Source organism: Oxyura jamaicensis, chromosome 1, assembly GCF_011077185.1.
Source record: "Oxyura jamaicensis isolate SHBP4307 breed ruddy duck chromosome 1, BPBGC_Ojam_1.0, whole genome shotgun sequence".
Classification (NCBI taxonomy): domain Eukaryota; kingdom Metazoa; phylum Chordata; class Aves; order Anseriformes; family Anatidae; genus Oxyura; species Oxyura jamaicensis.
This window is the reverse complement of record NC_048893.1, coordinates 123,582,550-123,608,895: the sequence shown is the minus strand read 5'-3', so window position 1 is coordinate 123,608,895 and position 26,346 is coordinate 123,582,550. Positions and strand designations below refer to the sequence as shown.

The following is a 26,346-nucleotide window of genomic DNA, read 5'->3' as shown; positions in this document are numbered from 1 at the left end:
CAGCCTCTGACAGGAAAAGATGCTGAGAGCAAAGTATATTATTGCGACTAGGTGGGAGCTGTCAGCAAACCCACAGAAACTGGATTTCATGTATTTGATGCCTTCCCTTGTTTACAAACCTCATGTTAGTATAACCCATCCTCCAGCTCACCAGGATGAAATGAACTCCCTTAGGATCTTATTTGCAGGAAATGCCACTTGGGATCAGACAGCAAATATGAGAGCTGCAGACTGTGAGGACTGGCATTTCACCAGGGAGCTGGAGACAGCCCCTCTTCAGCACTCTTCATCCCTATGTTGCTTGCTAACTGGCAAGACTTCTGTTTAGGTAACTGAAACACATGGGGAAATGGATTTGTCATTGTTATACCCAAATCCTCCAGAGCTGCTGTTTATTTACATTCCTAACCTCAAAGAGAAACCAGGAAGATAAACTTCAGCATTTTTGCTCCTCTTTGTATTTTGACAAAGTTGGCATAAGATGAGTCAAAGAGAAATGGCTTCAATTGCGTAGAAATACGTGAAACGTTTGTGTATATCTGCATATTACTAAATCATTTAAGCTTAGTATGAGGAACACGGCAGCCAAAAACCTTGAGAAGTTGTTTCATACGCAGCAGAATTAACTAAGCTTAGAGACCCATGAATTTGCACCTAGTGCCTTATAGTCACCTCAGGCTCCAGCACCACCCTTGTCCCAGCTTCCACTCACACCCCACACCTGTGAGTACGCGCTGGGACTGCTGCAGAGCTACACAGCTACTGCCTGCCTGCCCAGCACACCCGTGCCACTTGGCCCTGCCTCTACATATGGAGGTTTTCACTCAATTAAGATAATTAGTTGTTATACTCCTCTATTCAGCTTTCACCTTAAACGAACTATTGTGTTGCTAAAAATGCCCTTGAGACCTCTACTCTTCTGTCAAATCTAGCCAGTAAAACTCCAGCAGGCGCCAAACAGCCAAGGGAAGGAGGGCAATGCTTTCAAGCCAGATTTGTTCCATTAGGAAATCGGACTAAAACTCATGGTAGCAAAAGCTTCTAGAAAAGTCCCAGCTTTATGGCAAGTTTCCTATAGGACCTGGAAAGTTAAGTATTCATGAAGATATATGGCATATACAAGGAATCTGTTTATGACAAATGTCTTTTTCTCTCCAAAGACACCGTTACATTTTTGTTGCAAAACCAGTTCCAAGGACCACACTACATTTTGTGCTGTAAGAACTAGACAAGAAGAGAATTGAAGAAAACAAAATCCTCATAATATTCTTCACTGTGTGCGAATCATTTTCCTGTTTTCCCTGAATTTATTTTAAAAAATTTCTTCAGAGCAGAAGTAGTTTCTCTAAATTGGGTCCAATACTTAAACTGAAAAGCTTAGGTAGAAAGCTAATGTAATCTCTAATACCTTACATAATGAGACAGCCACTAATGAGCTGCCTCCTCTACAGGGGGGACTGCGAAGGACACAAAAAGCATCCACTCCCACATTAAATATCATTCGGTCCCAAAGATGCTGTAAATTTTCCAAATACACTTCAAATGACCACTTGAGCACAGTACCGCTCTTGCAAATCAAGCAATGAATTTTAAAACACAAATAGCGAGGCTCACCCAGAGCAGAGCAAAGGCAGATTCTTCAAATAAACTTAAGAGCTACTTTTTAAACACTTTGCCTCCTTGCAGACATGGTCAGTTCACACTTGTATCCCCAGTTTTATGGCACAGAACGTCCTACAGGCTGATTACAATGCAATTGCTGTACTTCGTGTCTTTGTATTAAAAGGCTGTCTGCCTTTTGATTTCCATAGATCTATTTCCTATGTGTGGCACAGTAACTTCCCATATAAAATTCAGAATAGTAACTCATTAAGAAAATAAGCAGTCTGTCTCTTACTCAAAGCATCTACTGGCAAACATCTTTCTAAGGATTTTAACTTACCTTGTATTTTCAGGTTTTTTACTAGCTTCAGAGGGTTTTTAATCATACACTGAAGCATTTCTATTCAGAAATAACAGTCTTACTTCACCATACCAAATACCAGCTTCTAAGCCACACAGCCACCAGCTGTGGCAAGCTCTCTGCACAGAACTCCCCATCAAAAGCCTGTCACCTTGCTTGCTGCAAGTCTCCCTCATCCAGTAGCTGACACAGATTTCCCCCCTCCATACATCTGGGCATGCCATTAAGAGTTGTGTGACTCTTCACCCAACCACCCTTCGGCTCTGCCTCTAGGGCCATAACCTGTTCTGCTCCTGACGATGCGCTGTGAGTAGCAACAACGTCATGTCAGTTCTGATCTGTACAAGGAGAAAACTCCTTGTCAATTTAACTAATTCCTGAAATCCAGTTGCATAGCACTCCTAAGTCCATCCAAGAATGCATTGGCATCCAAGATGCCCTATTGAACCTGCCATCAAACCCTCACCTTTTTTCCCCCACTGCAGCAGCCACACAAACTACTCCTGTTCCAGCATCTCAGCACGGGGCTACCTCCACAAACGTTCACCTGGACACTGCCTAAGGCTCCTTACCATCACGTCCATCAACATGCTGGAGCTGTCCATGTGGAAACAAACAATTTCTTTTAGTTTACTGGCCTTCTCTTTGTTTGTGTTCTGTTTTCCTTAAACTGCTTCTTCCTCTTGGCAATGTTATATATCAACCCCTGAAACCCGAATACACCAGGGAATTTCACCTGACTGACACTCTTCCTTCATAGGTACAAAATATTTTCTGTTTCAGAAACAAATGTTTTTCTAAACTCTCTGCTTGACCAGACTTTTGATCCCAGGCAAGGCAGACAGGTTGGTTTCATACCTTGCATTCTTGGCAGCCCTTTTGATGGCATCTGTACACCTGGCACTACGTGGCTGCTCACCCTCTCCTTTTGAGTTGTACGCAGTTTTCCAGGACAACTCTTGTGTCAGCTGTTAGGATGATGCATTAACATGCACATAAATATCTTCTAGATTTAACGGACCCAATAGTGTGGGTTTTGTTATACAAATGGTAACAGAATTATTTAAATAGTTAAACCTTGCAATTAAACTGTTTATCTACTTGTTACAATTATTGCAAACTACAGAAATGAGGAAATGAGGAAAAAAATCTTCTTTTTTTTTCCCTGCTATTCAGTTTATGTTGTGCATTTGAAAGCACTCTATTAGCTTTCCTATTTCTCTGACACTAGCAGTTTCATTTTTTTAGTGGGATTTTCATAAAATGACATCAGACAATATCAGTTTGAATAGAAACAAAAACGTAATTGGAGAACTAGTCAATGAGGTCAGGGTCAGGGTCAGGGTTTAGGATCAGGGTTAGGGTTAGAATATGAATTATATATATAGAATAGAATATGAATAGGGTTATGAATAGAAACTCCTTCACCTTTAAACTGAGAAAAAAAAAGTCTGTCTAGGTTTAAAGTCTGCAATGTCTCTACATCTTTTCTAGTTTTGCTGGGATAAACACTATCTTTTCCTAAAAATAGCTGTCAAGTTCCTCTTGTCTTTTCCATTACACTCACTACACGAATTATAAGTTACTTCCTCAGAGTTAAAGGTTGTGAATAAATAGGCCTCTGTCTCATGTCAGCTGCATCTGTAATGAAATCCATTTCCAAAAATGTTCTGCAGCCACATGAAGAAGCGGGGCAGGGGAGAAGGGGTCTATACACAACTGCCATCCTGGGATTCTGGGGCACTGACCAAGCCCTGTACCTCCCCAGTGAAAGACAAAGGGGGAAGCAACAACCATTAGAACTGGAAAGATGGCATCTGTTTTCTTTAGGAGCTGTTTTACCAACAGACCATGAACCATATTTGAAATAGCCTGACACACCATCACCATCTCACAGCATTTTTAGGACGACTTCATTTGCAAGCAAAGAAAAGGCAGTGCTGCTGCTTGATCTGCTTCTTCCAGCTCCTGCAATGCTCCTCTCCTCTCCCTCCTGAAGGGTTTGGGCAGCAGTTCGGAAAGCTGGGCAGAAAACTGACCTCCCTATTAAAAACACCCTCTGCACTTTTCCTTCTAGTTTAATGTTCACACCAATCATTCTCCTAATCCAGCCCATCATGCAGCAGCCAAATGTCTGCACCAGAGCATGGAAAGAAGAAAAATAGAGGAAAGATGGCTTCTCTTTTTTTTTCCTTTTTTTTTTTGGTGGCAGTGCTGGCTTAACATGGTTCTGAAAGCACAGCCCCAGGCTCGCTTTTCAATGTTTAATACGTTTGTTTTCCCCTATAGCTGCCGGGCATGTGAGCAGAACTGGTTTTCCTTAGGTCACTGGAGCTTTTTCATTTAAACCATTTCCTGGACACTTCCTGACCTCTCCCGAATTCCCAGAAGTAAAAATGACCCACGTAATTTAGGCTATGCTGAGTCAGTAGTCTAGCAAAATATTCCTAGGCCTGACAAAATACCAAGTAGTTGCACAAACAAAGTAATAATGGCTGACGCTGCATTTTACAGCTCATCCAGAGCCAGATACCAGCCTACAGATCAGGGACATCTGTAATCTGTCACAAGTCTGCACAAGGTGTCTATAGTACTAAACGAAGTAGGGAAATAATAAATAAATAAATAAATAAATAAATAAAATGAAGTAGGGAAATAAAAATAAAAATAAGAAACAGCATTTACATTTATTTAAAACAAATGGTACTAATGACTGAAGCTTGTCTTTTTATTCGTTATTTTACCACTGAAAGATCCCCAGGGAGAGAAGATGACAGCCAACAGGAAAATGCACAACCCAGAATAATAATAATAAAAAAACCTGCTTGAATGTATATGATGGCTTAGATTCAAACTGCTGGACAGCTGGGACCCTACCGCACCCTGACAGATCACCCAACGCAGCATTACCCCTGTCTTCTCTCATGGCACGCTGCTCGAGAAATCCAAGCAATGAACACGGTGCCAGGCTGAGTGCTGGAGCTGGGCAAAGCTGAGGAAATCTAGACCCTAGAGAAAAAAGTGTCAGAAACAGATTCTGGAGCAGGCAAGGATTGCTGGGGAAAGCAGATGGATCCCAAGCTGCCATGGGTGGCCTAGGGGTCTTGCAGTGCCCATACCCTCTAGAATGGCCTGTGGACCTCAATGGCAAATTGATGAAGAAGCATCCCACAGCAGATGCTGCAGTAAACAGCAGTAAGCATGAAGTGCTTCACTGGGCTACACAGCCCACACAGAGGACCATAGTAATGGCACCATGCTGACACTGACTTCAGAATTGTTCCAAGCTAATGCACGTTCTGCAGTGAGCTGCTTCTCACCAGGAGGACCTCTGCCTAGCCTCTGTTTCAGTTTCTAAATAAAGTAGGTGCTGAAGTTAGGAAATAATGGCTCTTACTGTGTGACAGCTAATAATAATCTCCCATATCGCAATCTTGTGCTTGGGGCCAAGAAGCAACAATCAGCCACTTGCCAGCACTTCCACGTTTTGCTCCTTTGTTGAGCACAGCCACCCTACAAAGGAGCTTAGAAAATAACCATCGTCAGCAACATGCACTGATTTTTTAAAGAGGATGATACTGCAATTAACACCAAGCAAGAAACAGGCTCAAGCACATACTTACAATTGAAAGCAAATGCAGAAAAACGTAGAATAGGAACTACTGCAAATTACTGGTGCATCTTAACTGTGACATAGCATTAGAAAACAGTGAGACAACTGTAAAAAAATATGGTAAATAGTAGGATACATCACAATGCACCACAAACAGCAGCACATCTTCCTATGCTGTGAGCATCTTGATAATGCTGGAGTAGACTGGGAAGAAATTCTGAAATAAGACGAAAGATTCATGAAATATTCAATGAATAAAATTTAGGAAACATCATGCCAGTAGAAACAGGAAATATACCTTTGTATGCATAGTATCTTGTTACTCAAGTCACTGCACCTACGTTATATAGGAGTCTGAAAACTGAAAGCCTACATAGCTAATAATGCCATCCTACTCAGAATAATCCAAGCCATGCATTATCAACACTGCTTGATATCCGTTTTTCCTATCTAGTTATGGCAGAGCAAATTTCCCTAACTTCGGGGGCTTTTAAGCAGATGAATCAAAGTCCTTTACACCGTGTATGAAAAATAATTAACATTAATGGAGTGAAAAGTTCATTCTAGGCACATCACTTTATCAGAAGGATGTTTTTAAAACCTGTATCAATTCCTGGAAATAAAATGTTTCACAGAATCTATGACAGATCATAAATCAGCACAAACAATGTGCCTCAAGGATCATCCAGGCCCCCTCCAGGCCCCTGCCAAAGGGCAGCAGGCTGCAGGTGGGCAAGAGGTGGGGAGGGGACATCGCCGGTACAGCTGGCCCCAGCTGACCACTGGGGTATCCCGCATTGTGTGATAACCAGCAGTGAAAGCTGGGGAAGGGGTAGGGAAAGGGGGGGCTCTCTTTAGGGAAGCATTGGTCTTTCCAAGCAATCACTATGTGTATCAAGGCACCACTTCCCAAGATGTGGCTGAACTTCGTTTGCTGATGGGAAATAGAGAAGTTTGTTTTCTCCTTTTTCTTCTGTGGAGCCTTTGTCTTTGGTTGGTTTTATTTGCTTGTTTTCTTTTCCTTTAATTAAACTGCTCCCTATCTCTCAAGCCATGAGCTTTTTATTTTTTTGCCCTTTTTTTTTTTTTTCTCTATTTTCTCCAGCAGTCCTCCTGAGAAGGGGGAGAGGGGGAGTGAAAGAGCGGCATGGTAGAGCCGAGCTGCCCATGGGTTGTTAAATCACCAGACGCATTCAGAGTTAAATCCCTGCACAGATACACACACACACTCCCAACCAAAACCCAGGCCCACAGCTAGTTCACAGAGGTCCCGCAGGGCAAATCGAAGCAGAACAGCGTTCAGCTCATTTAAAGCATCGAAACAGGGCCAACCCTTCCTAACAGCAGCTATGGGGCATATTGCTGGACACATTCTCATCATTGTCTTCAGAAGTTTATCCCTATTTAGGCTATTAAATGTCATTCCATCTGCAGGGGAAGCTCTTGAATCATGATTGTAGTTTTCTTCTGGTCTAAGTGCACAGAAGTCAAAAAGTTTCCTGCACTGAAGTGATTCAACCGCAGCAACGCAAGTCACACTGTCCTGGTGCAGAGAGAACAGGTATGGAGGTATTTTTTAAAAATACATTCACGGAAAAAAGTACAAAGAAATACATTTATATTAAGCTTTCACATACATCCACAAATCATCTGCACAGAGGGATGCTTCCTGGGTTAAGAACAAATTCTCAGACCATTCATTTATACAGATAATTTATGTTTTCGGTTTGTATCTACAAGTTACTCGGCAGTACAAGTTGAAGGAGAGCCAAGGGAGCTGTTGACAGGCACTGACTGCCTTTCTCCTAGAACCCCAGCAATCATTCAAAGGTTTTCATGTTTGTCACATGAGCCAGAGACCTCCAGCTTCCTCACTAAAGTTCATTAGTGCTGCATCTTACCTTGACACAACTGGCTCTTACCGCTACCTACAGGCGGGGGAAGGAAGATGCCACCAGCCACACATCCCTGGTTCCAGCACAGCATTCTCTATCCCCGTAAAAGCAACACAGCACCACCCCAGCATATTTAACTCAGCAGTTACAAATTCATCAAGACTAACTCCAGGAAAGACAGGAGTTCTTGACTCAGTTTAAAGCACCTAAGCAAAGTTCAAGGCTCACGGAAAAGTTATTAGCTTGTACAGTAAAAGTATACTCTCTTGACCCCAAATTGTCATTCCAGATAGGGCTGTGTTTTATATTCTTTGACAGCATCCCTGCATTGCTCCTTTTTTTCATCTTCTCTAGCACAGAATAGGAAGTCTGACTCTCTTCTATCACAGCAGCCAGCCACGAGGCGCAGATACTCCTGGCTGGTCACTGGGGAACATACAGTGACCCCCGGTGACTCACGCCAGGGCTCAGTTTCATGTGAGCCACCCTGCTTGTCTTCTGCCATTTCTCAATCACAGACAGTCATGCAAGGAGATGGGGGAGAAAGGTCAGCCTGTACCTTTCCAAATCAAGTTAGCTGTGCTGGTCTTGCGAATCCCACCACACCTAGATGAAAGATTAAAGGAGATGGACATGGACTGCTGGAGTCCGGGGGCAGCAGGTCATGGACAGAGCTCAAAGGCAGCTGTGCCCTGCTAGGCCAAGGAACTTATCCCACAGCATTGATACCGAGGGAACTGCTGGCAGCAGAGAGACACTTCTCTCCAGAAACTTGTGAAAAAATAAACAGCCTCTTGTGTGATGGGAAAACCTAGTTTTAAGACAACAGGAAGCTTCAGACTTCTTGTTGCTTCTGGTGTTACTGTAACAAGAAAGGCTCTGGTATTTAGTACTATTTTATTGATTTTGGCTTCTGTTAAAGGAGATTTCGTGATAACTGCTAACAGCAAAACATTCTGCACCTGAATTTGATAACACATTTGCTCTTGACTAGTACCTTTTGGACAACTATCACATTCTGTGATGAAAGTGAACTACCAAATTGTAGTACAACTGTTAGAAAATGTATGGGATTTCCATATTTCAGAGATGTAAATCATACTACAAAGTTTTTAGATACGAAAAAAAATTCTCTGACTGATTAAATAAAAATTTTTGTTTACTAAAGAGAAGATGAAACTAATAGGAAATGCATGAAATTGTTAGGTCTTCCTTCTAGTGCAGTACTTTTGACATACTTGCATAAACTACTTGTAAAAAGAGTATCAAAAAGGTTTTGGAATCCTCTGTTTTTCAGTCTGTGAATCAGAAGTTAATTTTTACCTTTTAGGACAAAGGTCCCAAATAGTTTGCCTGGCCAAAAAGATATCTGCCATTCGTATTTCCTAAAAACCTACAGCCACTGGACCTGTGATCTGAGAGAAGGGGTGTGAGAGGAAGTCAGTATAGATAGAAACAGCCTTGAAAGGAGGTTTAATTCTCTAGAAGTCATTTAGTTTCTCTGTCCCAGACTCATCTCATTAAACTTCAGGCTTCTTAAATCAATGGTCTAGTCACTTCCTCTGCCATCAAACAAGAAAAACAAAAGTCTCCAGACTGGCCATTCAGATCCTCACTTACATGTATTATGAAAAATACCTACAGAAACCTGGTAAGTCCAGAGACAATGCAAGAGGAGATATTTTTCCAGGACAGGTAACTCCCTGGTGATTGTTTAACATTTTGGTGTATCATACATCAAATATAGCAGTGTGTATACTAAAACGTATTTTACCCATACTCCAGAAATCACTTTTCCAGCAATCTTCCACAGACACTGAAATGAAGTCTTCCTGACTATGCTCATGTACACAGAAAAGTCTGTTTTTACTGTCCTAAGATCCACTCAGCCAGCTCACTGTCTTCTCAGCTTCTACTCATGTGTATTTTGAAGGATTCCTCAGAAAAATCCTATTAGTCTGAACTCCTACGCTGCAGATTTGCTTATCCTCCTTCAGATCTACCACACTTTAAAATAAATTTCTTCATCCCCAACTACCTGAATCTGTCTCCTGCAATCCCTGTTCATTCCCCAGAGTTCACTTTCCCTACTTCCCTCTCTCCATTCAACCCCTTTCAGAGGAAAGCTGAAGAACTACTTGAAGACTTCTCTCATGCTCACAGTTCACAGTTCCTTCTTGTAGCTCTTGTCAAAGGCACAAACTTAAGGGTGGGTTATTCAGCTTACGGCGCTTCCATACAGGCGAGCTATACCATGTTCTCCTCGGAGTCAAAGGACAATTACTTTCAGGATATGACTCCTTTGAGTCAATTTTGGATGAGATCAGAGCCTATTTTTCTGTTGGCTATACACAGTGAGCCTAATGGGAGGAGCTCAGACAGGCGTCTACATTGTTCCTGTATATACTTCTCAGAGGAATCCCTACCCTTTAGTAGTTGCTTTCTTCTCCTTAATTCTTTCAGCTGTCCTCGTGGTGACTTCACCTGTTGCCTTTCAGTGTCTTCCTCAAGAATTCACTTATAGCTCTGCTTTCCCACTGATACAAATACACCTGCAATCTACCTTTACAAAAATACAGCAAACCTAACTCATGTCCTCATTTGCCTTCAGAACCACCTCCCTGTTTCAGCAAGCTGTCATCTGTAAGCTGCTAAGAATGCAGATCCACGATTTCTTTCCTAGGACTCCACCCCCAAATCTCTTCAGACTCTGTATGAAAAGGTTTTCTTCTGCTTCTTCGTTGTCCTTGATGTCAGCATCCATCACTGCCTGTTGAATTTTGAAGTCAACCACCCAGAGGGAAGTGTTATCTTGGAATTACAATTCAGTCCAAGAGGGATTTCTACAACTGACTTTCACAGGCTACTCCTGCACAGAGGCTCATGATACTCAGCAAGGTCCCACGCCAGTGCTTGGATACGACTGTGCAAAATTGCAGAGCCTACGTCAGGGTTCAGCATTTGTGCACTGTGCAGAATACCAGGAAGGAGCAATTGAAAAGAAAGGGTAAGCACTTAGGAAAAAATAAGATGGGGGGCACTCCACATTAAATGACAAGAAAGGATATGATCTCACTGGAATAAGCGATTGGAATCTGGGTAGATAATGAGACTTTAAGTGAAACCAGGGTGGCAAATGACCATAACAAAGAAAGAAAAGAAGTTTACATTTTAAATATATTAAGTCAGTACTTAAACAGGAGTTGGAAACAAGATCTGCTTGAAAAGCACAAGCAAGCACCCATTCTGCTGTTGCCAAGAAGACAAAATTGAGATCTTTCTTCCAGACAAAACAAAACAAAACAAAGAAGAAAACCCATGTCAACGGTCAACAGACTAATCTTAAATTTATAACAGTGGTAACGCCTATCCCTGTATTGCAGAATAAGCCTATTTTAGGCAGATTTTCAGTATAGTTACAATTACAAAAGAAATCCCAAAAGAACTAAACTCATTTTGCGGCTTAGGACAGACAATGCACTCATTTTAAATTGCACTGTTTTACAATTTCCCATGCTATATAAACATATTTATATAAAAGAATATTGAATCCAAAGGCATGGCCCCATAATGCAAGGAACAATGCTCACACGTTAGACAACTACCCTCAACAGAATACATCTTATTCATCAGCTCCAAAATTAGCTATATTCTACTCACCTTCATTATTGGGGATTATTTACATTAGAATAAAAGAATGGTCTAGCTAAAATGTTAGAGAGCTTCATCATCTTTCCATGTAACATCTACAGGTTGCTGTCCATTTTGGAGAGCTGAAAGAGATCAAGTAAAGATCCTTCCTCCAGCATGGGATGGAGCTCTTTTCACAGACCTCCACAACAAATGCATTAATCTGCTACAGATCTTACACACACCTCACCTCACATGTGAACAAAGTCTCTTTCTGGTTGCCACCAACAACCCAACACAGACTTGTGTCTTTTTCTGCCTCTCTGAACTGAAAGCCTGGCCTTTCTATGAAGTGCTGCTTGCCCAAGACTAAAGAACATGTAAGCATTTATTTTCAAGAAGCAGTACTTTTAAAGGTAACGTGTATTATCTGGGAGACTATCTGGGAGACTACTTACAGATGTATAGATATGGTATTTAAAAGCAAAGAATAAATAATTTGCTGAATTCAAATTTCCTGTACAATTAATTTTTATACATAATTTTGGGTTTGCGTCATATGTTGTACGCATGTTTTAACCTTAATAGGCTGAGAAGTATGTTCTTGTGCATAGTTGTGTAAACTATTTACTGATTATAAACCAATTAGCTGATCTTAAAAACTAAAAGGATTTCTTTTCATGCTTGTTATTTCTCTGAAGTTGGCCGTGTTTTCAAGGGAACACCAAAGCCTGTCTGTGCAGAAGGCCTACACATATAAACAGCAGAAAGATAATCCAACCAAAAGACAGATTAATGCCTTCTAGTTTCCTGTGTTTGAAGGGAAAACCAAAGCTGAGCGTACTAAGGGTCAGACACTTCATCAAGCACATGACTGGCAGATGAAAAAGGCAGCTGTTTGCACTAGGTTAAGTGATAAACAGTTTTCTGAAAGAAATTTTGAGGTTTGCTTTTCTGTTGAAAAAGGTAACCAGATTCATAGCTTGCATACATCAGTTAAAAAATAGAAAACTCAAGAAGCAACACACTGATGCTGAGTCTCTGTCAGCTTGTCTTTTTCATAAATGAATTATCCCTTTGTATCCCTATTGAACCAAATGATGAAGCATTTCTCTTGTAAAATGCTTTTCCCGTTTCTCAAATTTACAAAAACAGGCTTAAATGCAATTCTGCAGACAACAGGCAGTTATTTATTCGTAACATGAACCTACTATATTGACAAAGATACTTTCACCAAATTCCCCCTTTAAGGATAGGATGGAAGTTCTCTTTATTATTTAAATGTAGGGTGGAAGGTAAAATAAATAATTCTCAAGAGAACTAGAAAAAACATTTCCTTGCTTTCAGTGCTTGGCTCCGATTAAGAATATGTAACACATGATGAGCTGTTCCAGATTTTCTGGCTTGAATAACCTCAGTGCTGACTGCATTTACAGTTTATATAAAACAAATACATCTGGCAAGGCAAAGTATCTTTTCCTTAAATATTTTTACTTGTATAACAATTGTTGTTAGTTTACTTGCAAAATACAGCCTATCAACTCCAGTACTGCAATTTGAACTATGCATAGGCCACATACGTTATACCTAGATACAGAAAATAATTCAGTGAATGAATAAGGAATACTCCAAAATCAGAACAAAACTCCCACAAAGTAAGCCATAGCTGTTTAACACTTAAGCTCATTACATGCAAGATTCCGTGATGTACCTTTATAGCTGATTGAAGATCTTACTGGATTTATGCAGATCTGAAATAGTTGCACAACTTGGGATCTGTTTTTAGATTTTGGAAGTTGGAAAAGATGGAATTCCACCATGTTGGAAAAAGCATTAAAAAAAAAAAAAAAAAGGAGAGATGTCTTCCAGTGTTTTTCTGTTCCAAGACCTGACTAATTTTCTTATGATATTTAGTAACAGTAACAATAGCAATAATTTTGCCTCTTTTAAAAAAAAAAAAATAAAAAAATCTGAAAATGCTCTAAGGGAAAATAAAAGGCCTTCCTAACCTGTTATTAAAAGTGTACAAAAATGCCAATTTTGTACAAAAAAGCCAAGGATATATATATATATATATATATAATTCAGTTTTACAGAAGATTAAGAACAATAGTTCTATGCCAAGCAAAAATTCTAGGGTTGTGAAAAGATATACCAAAAGACCCACACCTAGCCAAGAAAGGATTTTCTTGGCATATAAACTATAGGAAGAAGAATAAGAATGGTCTCTCCCAGGTTCTGGCATTGCATAAGCAAGACAATCACAGCTCACATTCAGGCAATTTCAGACAAGTCATTCAGTGCCTCAGCCTTTTTCCTTTGCAGGGATTGATGGAGCAGCACCTGAAGCACCCATCAAAACTGCCTAGAGCTGATGCAGCCCTGGGAATTGTCAGAGAATGCACAAGGATGACTTACTGTTTCACTAACCCCATCTCTACACTTAAGCAAATAGTTATTTTCTGAGCCTTTCAGCAGAAGAGCATGAAAACACTGGAACGCTATATTAAAATGCTCTATTTTCCAGATTCTAATTATCAACACCCCCATGCATGATCAGAACAGATCTCAGCATAACCCAGGCAGGTATAACCTAGGTTTTGTCAATAGGTAGTTTGAGACAGCTAGAAGAGACAGAGAAGGTAGAAGAGACAGCTGAAATACCTGGAAGTTTTGAATAATTTTAGATATGCCACTGCAATTAATCAGAAAAACTCTGCCTATCTTAAAAAAAATAAAAAATAAAAAAAAAATCAATACACATTAATAACTGAAAAATTCATGTGTGGCAATTTGGCCAACAGAACATTTAATGGAAGTTACAGAGAAACTCTGCGGCGGATCTAGAGAATAAAACCATTATTTCTTAGGTGCAGCCCTAACTTCTAGATCATACTTACAAACCTGTAAAGAGAGGAAATCCCTAAAGAATATTAACTCTCACAAATACATCAAGGCCAAGCAAGCATAGCACCATTTCCTAAATTATGTTTACCACAGCAGTCATTTTTACTGTGTATTTCTGTTAGGTCACTAGTATATGCGCTCAGCAAGAAACATTAAAGGATTAGAAATGTTCTGGTTTTACTGTTCTCACTGAAAAGGCAAAATCAAATCCTGGTCAATCTTCTCCTGGTCTTTATAACAAAAACCTGGGTGGAAACTGATGGACAGTAATCTACATCTAAAAATGCCACAACCGATCAATGCCCTCAGCATGTAGTGGAAGTACTAACATGGGTAGGCTACTACTGGTGGGATTAAGCCAACTTTAAATTATTCCTAGATTACATCTGTGACCCACAAAAGCAATCACCATTACTTGTTTGATGACACAAGCCTTTACAAGAAGCATTTCAATTTTTCACTGAGTTTATTAAAGGAATCCCTAATTCCAACGTAGTGCTTAGAAATAATTACCTTGAAGAAACAAGATACAAAGTTGGATTCATAACAACTTTTTTATTCAGAAATTCATTCTTTTCTTCTTACCTACTTTGATGTTTCTTACAAATAATTTATCTATTTTCCTTGAATACCACTGCTGGACACTTGTCAATATTCCTCTAGGAAAAACTCTCTACAAGCCAACAGCCCAAGAGGCCAACATTCTTCTGCTCAAAATGTCACTGCCTGCTTAAGTGCTGCCACTTATTTGAGGCCAACCAAGTTAAGTAGCAAAACTACGCAAAGTAACACCACAGCCATAGAAAAGCACTTACCATCATCTTGGTAGAAGAAACATCAAAACTTCACACCTACATCACTGGATCTGCTCTGAGGTTCAGACAGCAAAATTACATTGCCCAAGTAAATAAATCAGATTGACTATTTTTACTGCTGAACAGTGGCTACAGATCTTTAGATACATCCCTCTTCTCTTCCCTTCCTAACAAGAAGAAGGGAAAAAAAGTACTCTCTTTCAGGTCAGGTCACACTCTGTGATCAGTAAACAGATTGAGATAGGGTTGTTTAAAAATCACAGCATAAGGACACTGGAAGAAAAGAATCCCTGTGGCATTTAAGATTCCCTCTTCAGGTAAATATTGCAACTCCCTCTACACAGAGGGAGCTATTTGCCACATAGCTCTTAGAAGACTCTTAATTACTGAATGCAACAGTAGCTACTTACTTAGCTGCCCTCACTTGAACAAGGAGACTTTGGCACCATGCTTAAACTGACCACAGAAAACTGGGAGAAAGCTCTCTCAGCCTTATGCTCTGTGCATCCTTAGCTCTGTACGTCTGTAGCTGTTCTGCTAGAGTAGAGTATGGAACACTGCAACTGCTTGCTCTGCAGCAATGGAAGTAGCCACGGAGAAGCAGACAAAATAAATTTACCAACCCTGATACTATGTAGAGGTAGCCATGAAAAGCGCAATCCCCATTAATGAAATTCAAAACAGTAACATCCTAATGAGGTCTAATTTCCACACCTAACCCTTTCCTCAAGGTGCAGATCTTGATACCAGTCTTTGCTGATTCTCCTTTCAATAAATATGAAGTTTGTCTTCTCAAGCTACAAGAACAAAAAGAGAACTTTCTTTATCTTCTGAATCTTTCACAGCTTCCGAGTTAGAGGGAAGGAAGAGGAGGAGAAAGCCTCAGCTCTTCGTATTGTATTTGGAGTGTTATCCCCCTGTGACTGAACCGAATCTCTGCATCTGCCACAGCTATTAGCCTTCTCCAAATAGCAGCTGAAGCAATATGGAACAGACTTAGTCCCCAGATAATTTCACAACTACTCATATGGTTCTGTATAGCAGCCATGAAAAAAAAAAATCTTGGTAATTTAATTCTGCTGTTGCTTGAAAAACCTATGACCCAAAGCAGAAATTTTGGACGTGTCTCCAGATTCAAGGATGACACTACAAACACAAAAGACAAGGCTTACTGAGATTTATTTCCAATTATTTTACAAATTCTATTTTTTAAGAGGACATTACTCCTAGCAAAAGAGGTGGAGTTTACTCCCTCTTGCATTTTAAAGGAAGTCATACATTTTACAGAAATTATTAAATCTTCCTCAATTGCAGTTGCAAACCATAGGTCTAAGACCTCAAGCCAAACTGCCATCCCAAATACAATACTCAATCATAATACGTAAGGAAAAATTTCCATATGCATGACCCTAACAGTCCAGAAGACACGCTGAAATGGAAATTACATTACAGCAATGATTAATGACAGCAGATTATTCTGTATAAAACAGCAAGTAAGAAACTGTCTGGTGCATTCTCTGGGAAAAATAAAGGCCACCTATTGCACACAGACAGTCCTTCTCCCACAAACAAACTGGAGCATAAACATAACCTAAAGAAAAATCCAGCTACTGCCAACCTTTTTTTTGTTCTGACATTCCTGAGAGTGGGATTGGAAGCTAGGGAAAGAGACAGAAGATCTGGAGCCTTTCCTTTAAGCAACTCAAAACCTTACATAGGCATATGCTCAGAGAGATTCCTTACATAGGGATCACCTTGGGAGTCAAGCCAGACATAGAGAGCACACATTGCAATCTGAAACGGAAGACAGTGATAGACACTTCCCAGGAAAATAATGCATTAAGCTTTACATTATCCACTTTTTTTTTTATTTTCTCTGTCAGTAACCAGTCTCTATCCCAGATACAACGTGAATACATGAATGAGGACTGACATCACCATGCAAAAAGCTCCATATATGCAAGCTGTCAGTTCATTAGTTTTAGTAATCTGTTCATACAGCTTTCCTTAATTAAACATACCTAGGAAGGATTTCTGTAAGAAGAAAGGCATGTCTGTGCAAATTAATGTGGAAATACCAGACATGATATACGCACCTGTATGCCAGTCTAAGAGGAGAATGAGAAAGCTTTAATATTCTTGCCATGCCTTTAGAGTTAAATAAACTATATCTTTAGTTCTAGAAACAAGGAAGGGTTACATTTTGTTCTTTTAAAGGTCTGAATGTAATCTGCATTTAAGCTTCCATATACTTTACCTTTTTTGTTGGTTCTAATAATTGTCTCAGACAACAGTAAAGGGCTTCCATTGGAAACTTCATTTATAGGCTTCTCTGGTGGTTTGTTGGCAATACTTTCTTTCTTCATATCCTTCTTTATTTCCTGCATAAGAAAAGACAAGTGGAGAAGGAGAAGAAAAAGAAGAAATAGTAAAAAAAAAAAAAAAAAAAAGTGTTACAAAATATTCTAAATCTCAAGCTCCCATGATTTCTTAAAACTTCTATAAATAAACCCCTGATTATTCTTATGCTACCCCAAACATGTATAAAGGGTGAAATGCCACAAAATGAAAGCCATTTTCAGTGACTCTTCCAACCAATACTTTTTTTTTTTCTTTTTAAAAGGGGCTTATCTCTTATTTCTGCATGAAAATTGTAGGATTGCTTTGCAGACCTCTTTGGTAAAGATTACCAAAGCTAACTAGTGAAAAAAAATCAGGTTATCAATCCGCTAGCTGTACATTTGACACAGAGGACAGCACCTGGTTCAGTGTTCCTGCTACAAAGTCTGCCTCCCCTCTGTCAAGAAGCTCACAGAAACAACAACCATAGCAGGAAGAAAAATATTAAATAGGAAAATATGACAAATGTTACCATAATTGGCAGAAACATATAGAGCTGCTGTCAGAGCCGTTGCTAACACTAACACATTTTGCAACTGAATACCTTTTAAGGTGATCGCCTCCTTTGGCAGCACACAGAGAAAATACATGGTGGAGTGAAGTTTCATGAAAATAAACCAACAGGCAGGGAACTGACACATTAAAGAGGCAAAGCCATTTGCCTATAACCATCTACCAAGAATTAAGGGGAAAAAAGGTAAGATTTGGCTCCAAGCTTTGCCCTAGGTCTAAACCACCTGGGGAGGGAGAGACCTCCAGAGGTCCCTGCTCCAACCTCCAGCTCCAAGCATGGAAGGCCTCCTCTGGGGTCAGACCAGGCTGCTCAGGGCTTTATTCAGTTGGGTGTTGAAAACCTCCAAGGACAGAGACTGCACAACCAACCGCATGAGCAACTGCTTCACTGCTCGACTGCCCTGATTGTCAAAAAAAATGGTCCTTATACCCAGCCTGAACCTTTCTTTCCAATTCCCCGTCTGCTCTCTCCTGCCCTCCTGACACACCTGGCTCTGTCTTCTGGATGACCTGCAGTATGTAGTGGAAGGTGCCCCCAAAGCCATTTCTTCCCCAGGATGAACAAGCCCATCTCCCTCAGCATCTCCTCACACACAGGCCATGCACTCCAGCTCCCACAGCCACAGAACTTGCTCCAGTTTGTCAATACCTTTCTCGTACTGACAGACTCAAAAGTGGCTGCTGTACCCTGGGTGTAGACCAAGAAGTGCCCAGGAAAGGGGGATTATCACTTCCCTCAAACTGCAGGCCTGTTACACAGCCCAGGACAGTTTTTGATGTGTTTGATGCCAGGGCACATGACTGCCTCGTGTCTGCTTGCTGCCCACCACCCACAGACCATTTTCAGCAGAGCTTCTTCCAAACCCATCAGGCCCCCAACTGTATCTCGGTCAGAGATTCCTCTACTCCCAGGGGCAGGAGCTGGCATTTGTCCTTGCTGGGTTTCATAAAGTTACTGCCTTGGTCCCTCTGAACAGCAGCCCTGCCTCTGAGCATGTCAGCTGGGCCCTCCCCCGGTGGTGTCACCTGCGATTCTGGTGAGATCCTCTACGCTGAGCGGGCACTGGGGACAGGTGATGGCTTTGGAAGACTCTTCCCCTAGCAAAAAAGAAAGCTTCTACATCGAGAGCTCTCTCAACTCTCACACATTTGCAGCCCTCTTCTACATCACAGTGCAGCAGCAATAGCAGCCTCTCCCATCGCACCAGCACATGGCACTGTAGCATACACAGGAAATACTGTAGATCTCATTGAGGTTTCCAGCATATGAGCCACAACGACTGTAAACCCTATCAAGCAAATTTCTACCTGAAGTTATTTGAGAACAGCATCAAGCAAAACAAGAACTTCCAAGTCACTACCTATAGGGCTCCTTCCAAACCTTAATTTCATAACTTTTTTTAGCCTTTCAAATCAACAGTACAATTGGTATTTCTACTATCTGCACAACATTAACACCTTTCTGTATCTGCACAAAGCATTCACTACGTATCACTGTTCCATTAGAAGAGACAAGAATTTTATAAACTGCTGCCCACCCAACTAACAGTGAATATTTCACCTAGTGCCACCCCACAGGTAGAACAGTATCTAAAACCCAACTCATCACAGCAACTACCGTAACTGAAATACAAACGGGAATGTGTGTGCGTGACAGGTGAATGTGCCTCTAAGATAGATCCTGCTGTTGTTTGAAGACAAAACATTGCACACAGTTCTTGTTTAAAAGTGAGCCACACAGTAACTTAAGAACTCTACGTGCATTTAGTAGAAAACTAAATCACTTTCTGAAAAGTGGTCTAGACTAACACATACATTATTCCAAGAGTTTTTTTCCACAACCTTAAAAATTAAAATATAAAATAAGTAAGCCCACCCCAATCTTGCCATTTTGAAGCTTTAAATCTATTTTGCAGCTAGGTGACAAAGTCACAGTGTATTAACATAATCTGTAGTTTAAATAGAATTTGAGAGTCAAAAGGGACTCTTTCTTGTGAACAGGACCACAAACACAGAGCCTACAGGAGACCCCATGTTGCCAGAATTTGTTTCCTGTGTGTCATCAGTGTGATATTTTCCATTCTCTGTCTGTATGATGTTAAAACTTCAACTCACAAATTTTGAAACAACAGTATGATCTTTTTTTATTTTGGAAATCCTATTTGCCACTTCAAAAGTGGCTGAGAAAACTGTCTGCTGTAAGAGGCAGCAGTGCTGCATGCTGAAATCTGCCGATGAATGACCCCAGTGCCTTCACTGCTGCTGACAGATTTTGAGGAAGCAATATTTTGCTCCTGAAAAAAAAACAATAAACAGGAATACAATAAGACAACTCCCAAACACTGGTATTTGGTTGAAGGGTGGGAAGGCCTACACTTCCTTTCTCATCTGGTATTCATGGAAAAAAAGATGGATGTAGATGCAGAGTGTACACTAAGTCAAAACCCATAGAGAAGATACTGCAGTCTTGCAGCCACCCAAATCCTCTAAGGATCACATGTTTTTCTGCCTTTCTGGTACTACTTTAGGTTAGCTTTCATCAGTGCTTCCTTTGGCGCTCATGAGAAGGGTTTTTATTTTTCATAGCTAGTGCCCACGATAATGTGACACGTGATCAACCCCAGCAGCATGAAATTACAGATCCAGGAGGGAATTTAAAGGACAAGTGGAAAATTGTCTAAATAATGAAACAGAAATCAAGCAAAAACAAGGAAGCTTTACTAAGCTAAAACCTTACCAGAAACATACTCATATTTAGAAATACGGGAAGCCTTTATCTAAGAAGCTCTTATCTAAACCCTTATCAAAGAAGCTCAGCCCACATGCTACAACAGAAAATTTATGCCAGCTTTAAGCCACTTGTCCACTTTTTTAGTTCCTGGGTTTAGTCTATGGCACAAGACCTAAAAACACTCAAACAAAACCAAATGAAGCCCACACACCTTAAGCAGCCTCATTGCTGTAACCCACAGCAAACATTACTGCCAGTAATTACCACCATCCTCTCCTTAACCCTGTCTCTGGTATGTTCTTTTTGCCCCAGCACTATCTTCTCATCTACACTGCTCGTCCTTGAAGGACGTAGGATTTTGGGACTTTTTTTTCAGCTGTGGCCCAAACAGAGCCAGGACACTGGACCTGCCCATGACGGTCCGTACCATTTCATTGTTAATGTGCTTCCTTGTCCACATCGCTCAGCCCTCTCCCATGCAGTGCCTGGGCACGGCTCAGCAAATAAGACAGCAAATAAGCTGCAAATAAGCAAATATGGCAGCCCCATGCATGAGGCAAAACTTCAGGGAAGGGCAGGACAGAGGATTTTGCCACACAAGTTGAGCTACGCCTCTTATCCTCAGGACAAAGAAAGGGGCCCTAGTGCTGTTAAATTCAGCAGAGTTATCACAGCCATTGATACCTATCCCCACTCTTACTTGCTGTAAAGAAATCTGTAAAAATGAGGTTGTTACTCTAAAATATTATAGTCTTAACAAAACCTGTATTTCTGCTTGACAAATGGAGCAAAAAGAAACATGATTACTTTGCATATTTGATAAATGATGCAAGTATAAAAGCCCTAAAAGCTTGATGTTCCATCAGCAATAATTATTGAGATCTCTTTACATTACCCACTCATTCTAGATTAAAATGCATGGAACAGGAGCCTACCATGGAGGAAAGCATGGACCAATGAGCTTCCAAAAACACAAGTTGCAAAGGTGGCTTATAGGAACTTTCCCCAATGTATGACATTTCTGATTCTGGTTTCACGTTAGAGATTGCACATATTAATTATTTTAAAGAAGAAATCCCATGTGCAAGAAGAAGTAGAAACCAATCTTCCACCTAGGGCAGGTGGGAGTTAGGAACCTCCCTCTTTGCCATGGGTGGTGCATGAACAGCCAAATTTACAATGCTAACACAAGATGTACAGAAACTAATAAACCAGTTTTGAGTTCAGGGATTGCTGTTTCTTGAAGAAGGAGCTTGTGTATGCAAAGAGAGAAGCAGGATAGGAAAGAAACTTTACTACGTTATATACTTCTCTAACATACTGGAAAAATCAACCTAGAATTAGCTGTCTGCCCAACAAGGACTTCAGTGTACCTCAATGCCTCACAGGCACAGACTGGGACCTGAGTGGCTGGGAAACAGCTTCTCTTCCCCTTTTCTTCTCTTCCTCTTCTCTTCCTCTCCTCTTCTCAGCTCTAGTCCTAGTTCTGTTCTATTCTGTTCTGACTAGGATTCTTGTGCTGGTTTCTGGTGGTGTTTTGACTACAGCAAATACAGTCACACCCTGATTAGCTACAAACGCCACTCACTATGGGCCAATCTGTTCTTGAGTAGGGCAAGGGAGACTGGACAGACCTTGCAAGGCATCCACTGCATCTCCTCCAAGCCACAGAGCATGAGCACCTCGCTAGGAATCCCTGTGGTGACACCAGTCGGACCAGACTCAGAGGCCTAGACAGCCCTCTCCAGAACTAAGTTCACAAGGCAAATGTCCACAGAGAGCCGCACACAGAGGACAGAGCCTCAGAAGGAGGGGACTCAGAGGGATCCTGAGTGCTCTTCACCCCACCGCAAACATCTCACCCACTTCTCAGCTACTGAGATGTTTCTGCAAAGTGAGCAGTAGTCTCACACAGCCTGCCTCTAAACAGGTACGCTCTCACAGGGCTAACTGCTTCAAAAGTATCCCTAAACCTATGTCTGGTACCTTTTTATGCTTGATTTTGGGGCAGTGCCTGGTATAACCTTCATAGGACAAAATGCTATGTTTTCCCTAGCCCATGCAACGATAATTGTAGGTTATTAGCAGATCGTTTTCAAGGGACTCTGCCTTGGGAACCCCTGAAGTGACCTCACATTTCAACCACTAAATCTAAACCAGGTCCTCTGATGCCACAAACTTTAACTCAGTCTCCTCCTCCTGTGTATGTGGGTTTCAGAATGATTCCAACATGATAAGCAGTTCTTTTGGGGAGGAGAGCATCCTTGACCTGAGAAGTTCTGAAAAGAAAGCCACTGTGAACTTCAAAAATAAACGTTAAACCTGACTTGATGAACTTTCAAAGTTCATTGGTGAAATTTGAAGGATATTCATTGATGACAGCTGATTCTTTGATAGTTCATTGATGAAATTTCAAAGATATTCTAAGAATAGAAACATATTCTAGAGCACTCTGAAGGTCCTCACACTTTGTACACCCTTTTAATATCTAGAAATTTTCATTTTTATTTTGTTTAACTAGGCTTCAACCATACTGCATAGATGCCAATGCCAAAAAATGAAAAGATGCAAACATTTTTTTTTAAGCAAACTGCTGTTGGATCTTCCTTAGTCCTATCCCACACCATTGTAAGGCATGGAAATTCTTTAAGAATTTTTTTTCTCAGTAAGCTTGTGAGCTTTAGAATGCTACGTAACATTAACTATTAAACAACAAATTAAACAGTGTGATAGAACTCCACCATATAGCAAATTACAACATAGTGAAATGTAGCTGCATTCTGTTTAATGGCTATATCAACCTAGAAAAGCCAGTCATTAAGAACTTTCAGGTTTTTCTAAGTCTTTTCAAAAACAGTTATTCATTGACATTACAGTCTTCATGCCTTGTCAAGCTAGGAAAAAAAAAAAAAAAAAAAAAAAAAGGGCTAAGGATTTACAAAGAGAAAAGTCCTTGACCCGTCTGCCATTTTTAGACTTGTAAGATTTAGCTTTGGTTTCAGGATTTCATCGTTCGTTACCTCTCAAGGAAAAAGGCTAATTTATCGTTGTGCCTGCATGGTGACGTTCCTGCTCATCTATCAAAAAGCTTCCCCTAATTTATAGAAAATGCTTGAATTGGGTCAGCCACAAAAGATACAGTTAATATTTGTTACCAAGTACTTCTGCCATTTTCACTACATGAAAGTTTCAAGATTTTTTTACTCTAACACTTGTGACCTTTACAGGAAACTCAACTGAAAACATTTGAGGAAATTACTGCAGCCAGTTCCATGACTACAAGTGAAGAAAAATGCTGTTCTGTGCTGAAGCTGATATGAACTGTTTCATCCGACCATTCATTCCTCATAGCTTTTGGGAGCCGTGAAAAATTATGGGAAAATCACCACGAGAATACAAGGTGATTTACCTATGGATTCCATGTGCAAAGGAGAAAAAATGAAAAAGTTCTTGCATCCTAGCAGCGAAAGGTTTAATCAAAATCACTCAAAATTTGTTGAAAACAAAACACACTCACACTGAAAGAGTTAAAAGCTGAGAAATAATGAGGCTTTCACAATTCAAAAATTTACAGCCCGTACATTGCTTGAAGCCAAATATGGGAGCAGGATTAAGAACCCAGAATCATGTGCAGCCCAGGGGAAAACCACGCAACACATTCAAATTATCAAAAGATGACAATGGAAATGTCAGGAGCGCTTTGACCCCTCGGAGATACAGTGTGCAGAGCCAGATTTTTAGAATGCTTTTCCTTTAATCTCTTCTCTCAGAAACCATACTTTACACTTCAAGAGACAACTGCCACCGTGATTTCCTGCAAACAATGTCTGCAGCTTCAAACAGTGTATGAATTCAATTACCCATTTATACTGGAACCTCAGAACATAATTCTGTTGCAATGTTCAGTCCTCCTGAGTCATTTCCTTTAATATTTTCACTAAAACTAGTTAAAAGGTACTGAATAATTATGAATGTGCCTAGATATAAATGCAACTCCGTCATTGTACAAGACTCCAGTAGTTCTACAATGAAATAAGCAGTGTAGCTGGTACGAACCTTCTCAGCAACTGAACTAACATCAGTGTGAAAATTATTTTCAATCGGAAACATGGTGGCAGCACCAAAATCCAGTATGCCTTTATAGCACTAGCCTTAAACTCTCTCATATATATTTCATATAGAAAAATGAAAAAGTCAATTTCTTTATTGTTAGAGACAATAGCTTTAATTTTCCTGCCTTCTGTATCACTTGAGATTCACTGGTCCTTCCTTCTCCTTTCTAGGGCAATTATCAGCTCCAAGACATCCAGACAGAGCATGGGACCATGAAACACCCAGATCCAGACTGGGATACCTCCATCAGCTGCCCATGATAGGAGACACTAATCACCAGCTATGTCAGCAAGCAAAGAGGAAAAGACAGCCTGGAGAGCACGCTTCCTCAGCAGTGGCCCCGAGCTTCTAATAGCTGCACAGATGTGGCATTGCTATTGCACATATCGTCTGAGCTCATGACCAAAGCGATGCTCTTGTATAATAAACAACTTTTTACTACAGCAGGATTCCACATCCTCTCTCCTCTTTCGCTGTCAGCTTTTCCCAAGTTTATAGGAAACACTTTCCCAACTGCCTGCCAGGCATGTGACAACCTTTGAAAAAAATAGAGTTACAGTTCTTGAGCCTCCCGGTTTGCGCTAGTACCGCCTAGTTCTGGGGTTATTTCTAAACCACAGCCTCTTAAGCCTCTCTCAATGAGTTCTTTGGTTTCTGTATCTAGCCTTCAAAATCAACTCTATTTCTGAGACTCACATGACTTCTATCTGATTTAAGGCTTGACAGAGAAAAGTGGTATTTGTTCGCTGAGTTTTACATGCCGAGCGGCCTCTCTACTCCAGCAGTAGCAGTATGTAGAACGAAGCACGTGAAGGATGAAGGCCCTGATGTGCCTTACCCTCCGTTTTATCTTGTTGTGTGACAGCAAAAATATGCAGTCTTTTGTGTTGCTCCCTCCTGGTGCAAACAAACTCCTGAAGACAATCCACCGAGCTGCTTGCCTGGCGGCTCAGGTGGGCCCACAGTGCCGGCTGGGTTTCTCAGCTGGAGGGATGGCCCTGTTGGCACTGCAAAGCTTCCCACTGCTACGCTGCTCAATTATTTATCATACACATCTCAAATCTAGTCTGCGTAATCATAAATTCATTGTGATTCATTACAGAGCCATAAGCAAAGGCTTCAACAGTCCGTCACATGCATTGTCTTTGCAGCAATAAATTATTACTTTTAATACTAACTTTATTTATCAACAATATAGAGGCAGTACCTCAAACATTTGGGACACTATTTTGGGTTATAAAAAGACATCCGCATAAAAAATTAGTCATTTGGAGTTAGTGCAAACAAATCAACTATGGAACATAAACACAACAGCTGCTATGAAAGAAAATATTTAACCCTTATACCCAGTGCACCCTGCACCAACTGCAAGCCTACTGCACCACAGAAAGCACAGTACGACCAGCTTCAGCTGCTGGGGACTTCTCTGTGATAGACACCAGCACACAATATCACTGTTTAATCCCCAGCTCGAGATGCCCTCCGTGCCTCGGGGCTCAGAAGGCCACGCTCCGCCACACTCCAACTCCTCTGTTGCTTCCCTACACGCAAGCACGCAGCACCATGCAGCAGGCTGCAGCACGCTGAAGGCCCTCTCTTAAAGAATCCCCATATTCCTCCTTTTCCGAAACAGCTTTCTTACATCTTCTGTATATCCTTCTGATAACAAAAGGTCTTCTGGATAGGATATGCTCTCTTACATACGCAGGAAGCCATGTGCTTTAGAAAGCTGAGTTTTATTATTTTATAATAAAATAAACAACACT

The 26,346-nt window shown here is 40.7% G+C and overlaps 1 protein-coding gene across 7 annotated transcripts in view; it reads right to left on the bottom strand.

Moving 5' to 3' along the window:
• SH3KBP1 (SH3 domain containing kinase binding protein 1) overlaps nt 1-26,346 on the bottom strand; it is a 222,977-nt gene that overhangs the window by 125,452 nt on the left and 71,179 nt on the right. For 6 of the 7 annotated variants that reach the window (XR_004749331.1, XM_035321155.1, XM_035321408.1 and 3 more), the window contains one exon: nt 17,081-17,204. Coding sequence is in view for 6 of the 7 variants with exons in the window: in XM_035321155.1 (XP_035177046.1) it covers nt 17,081-17,204 (124 nt within the window). In the remaining variant the exon portion in view is untranslated. Of the gene's footprint in view, nt 1-17,080; nt 17,205-21,848; nt 21,977-26,346 lie in introns of those variants that run through there. The other variant, XM_035321581.1, reaches the window with a different exon arrangement.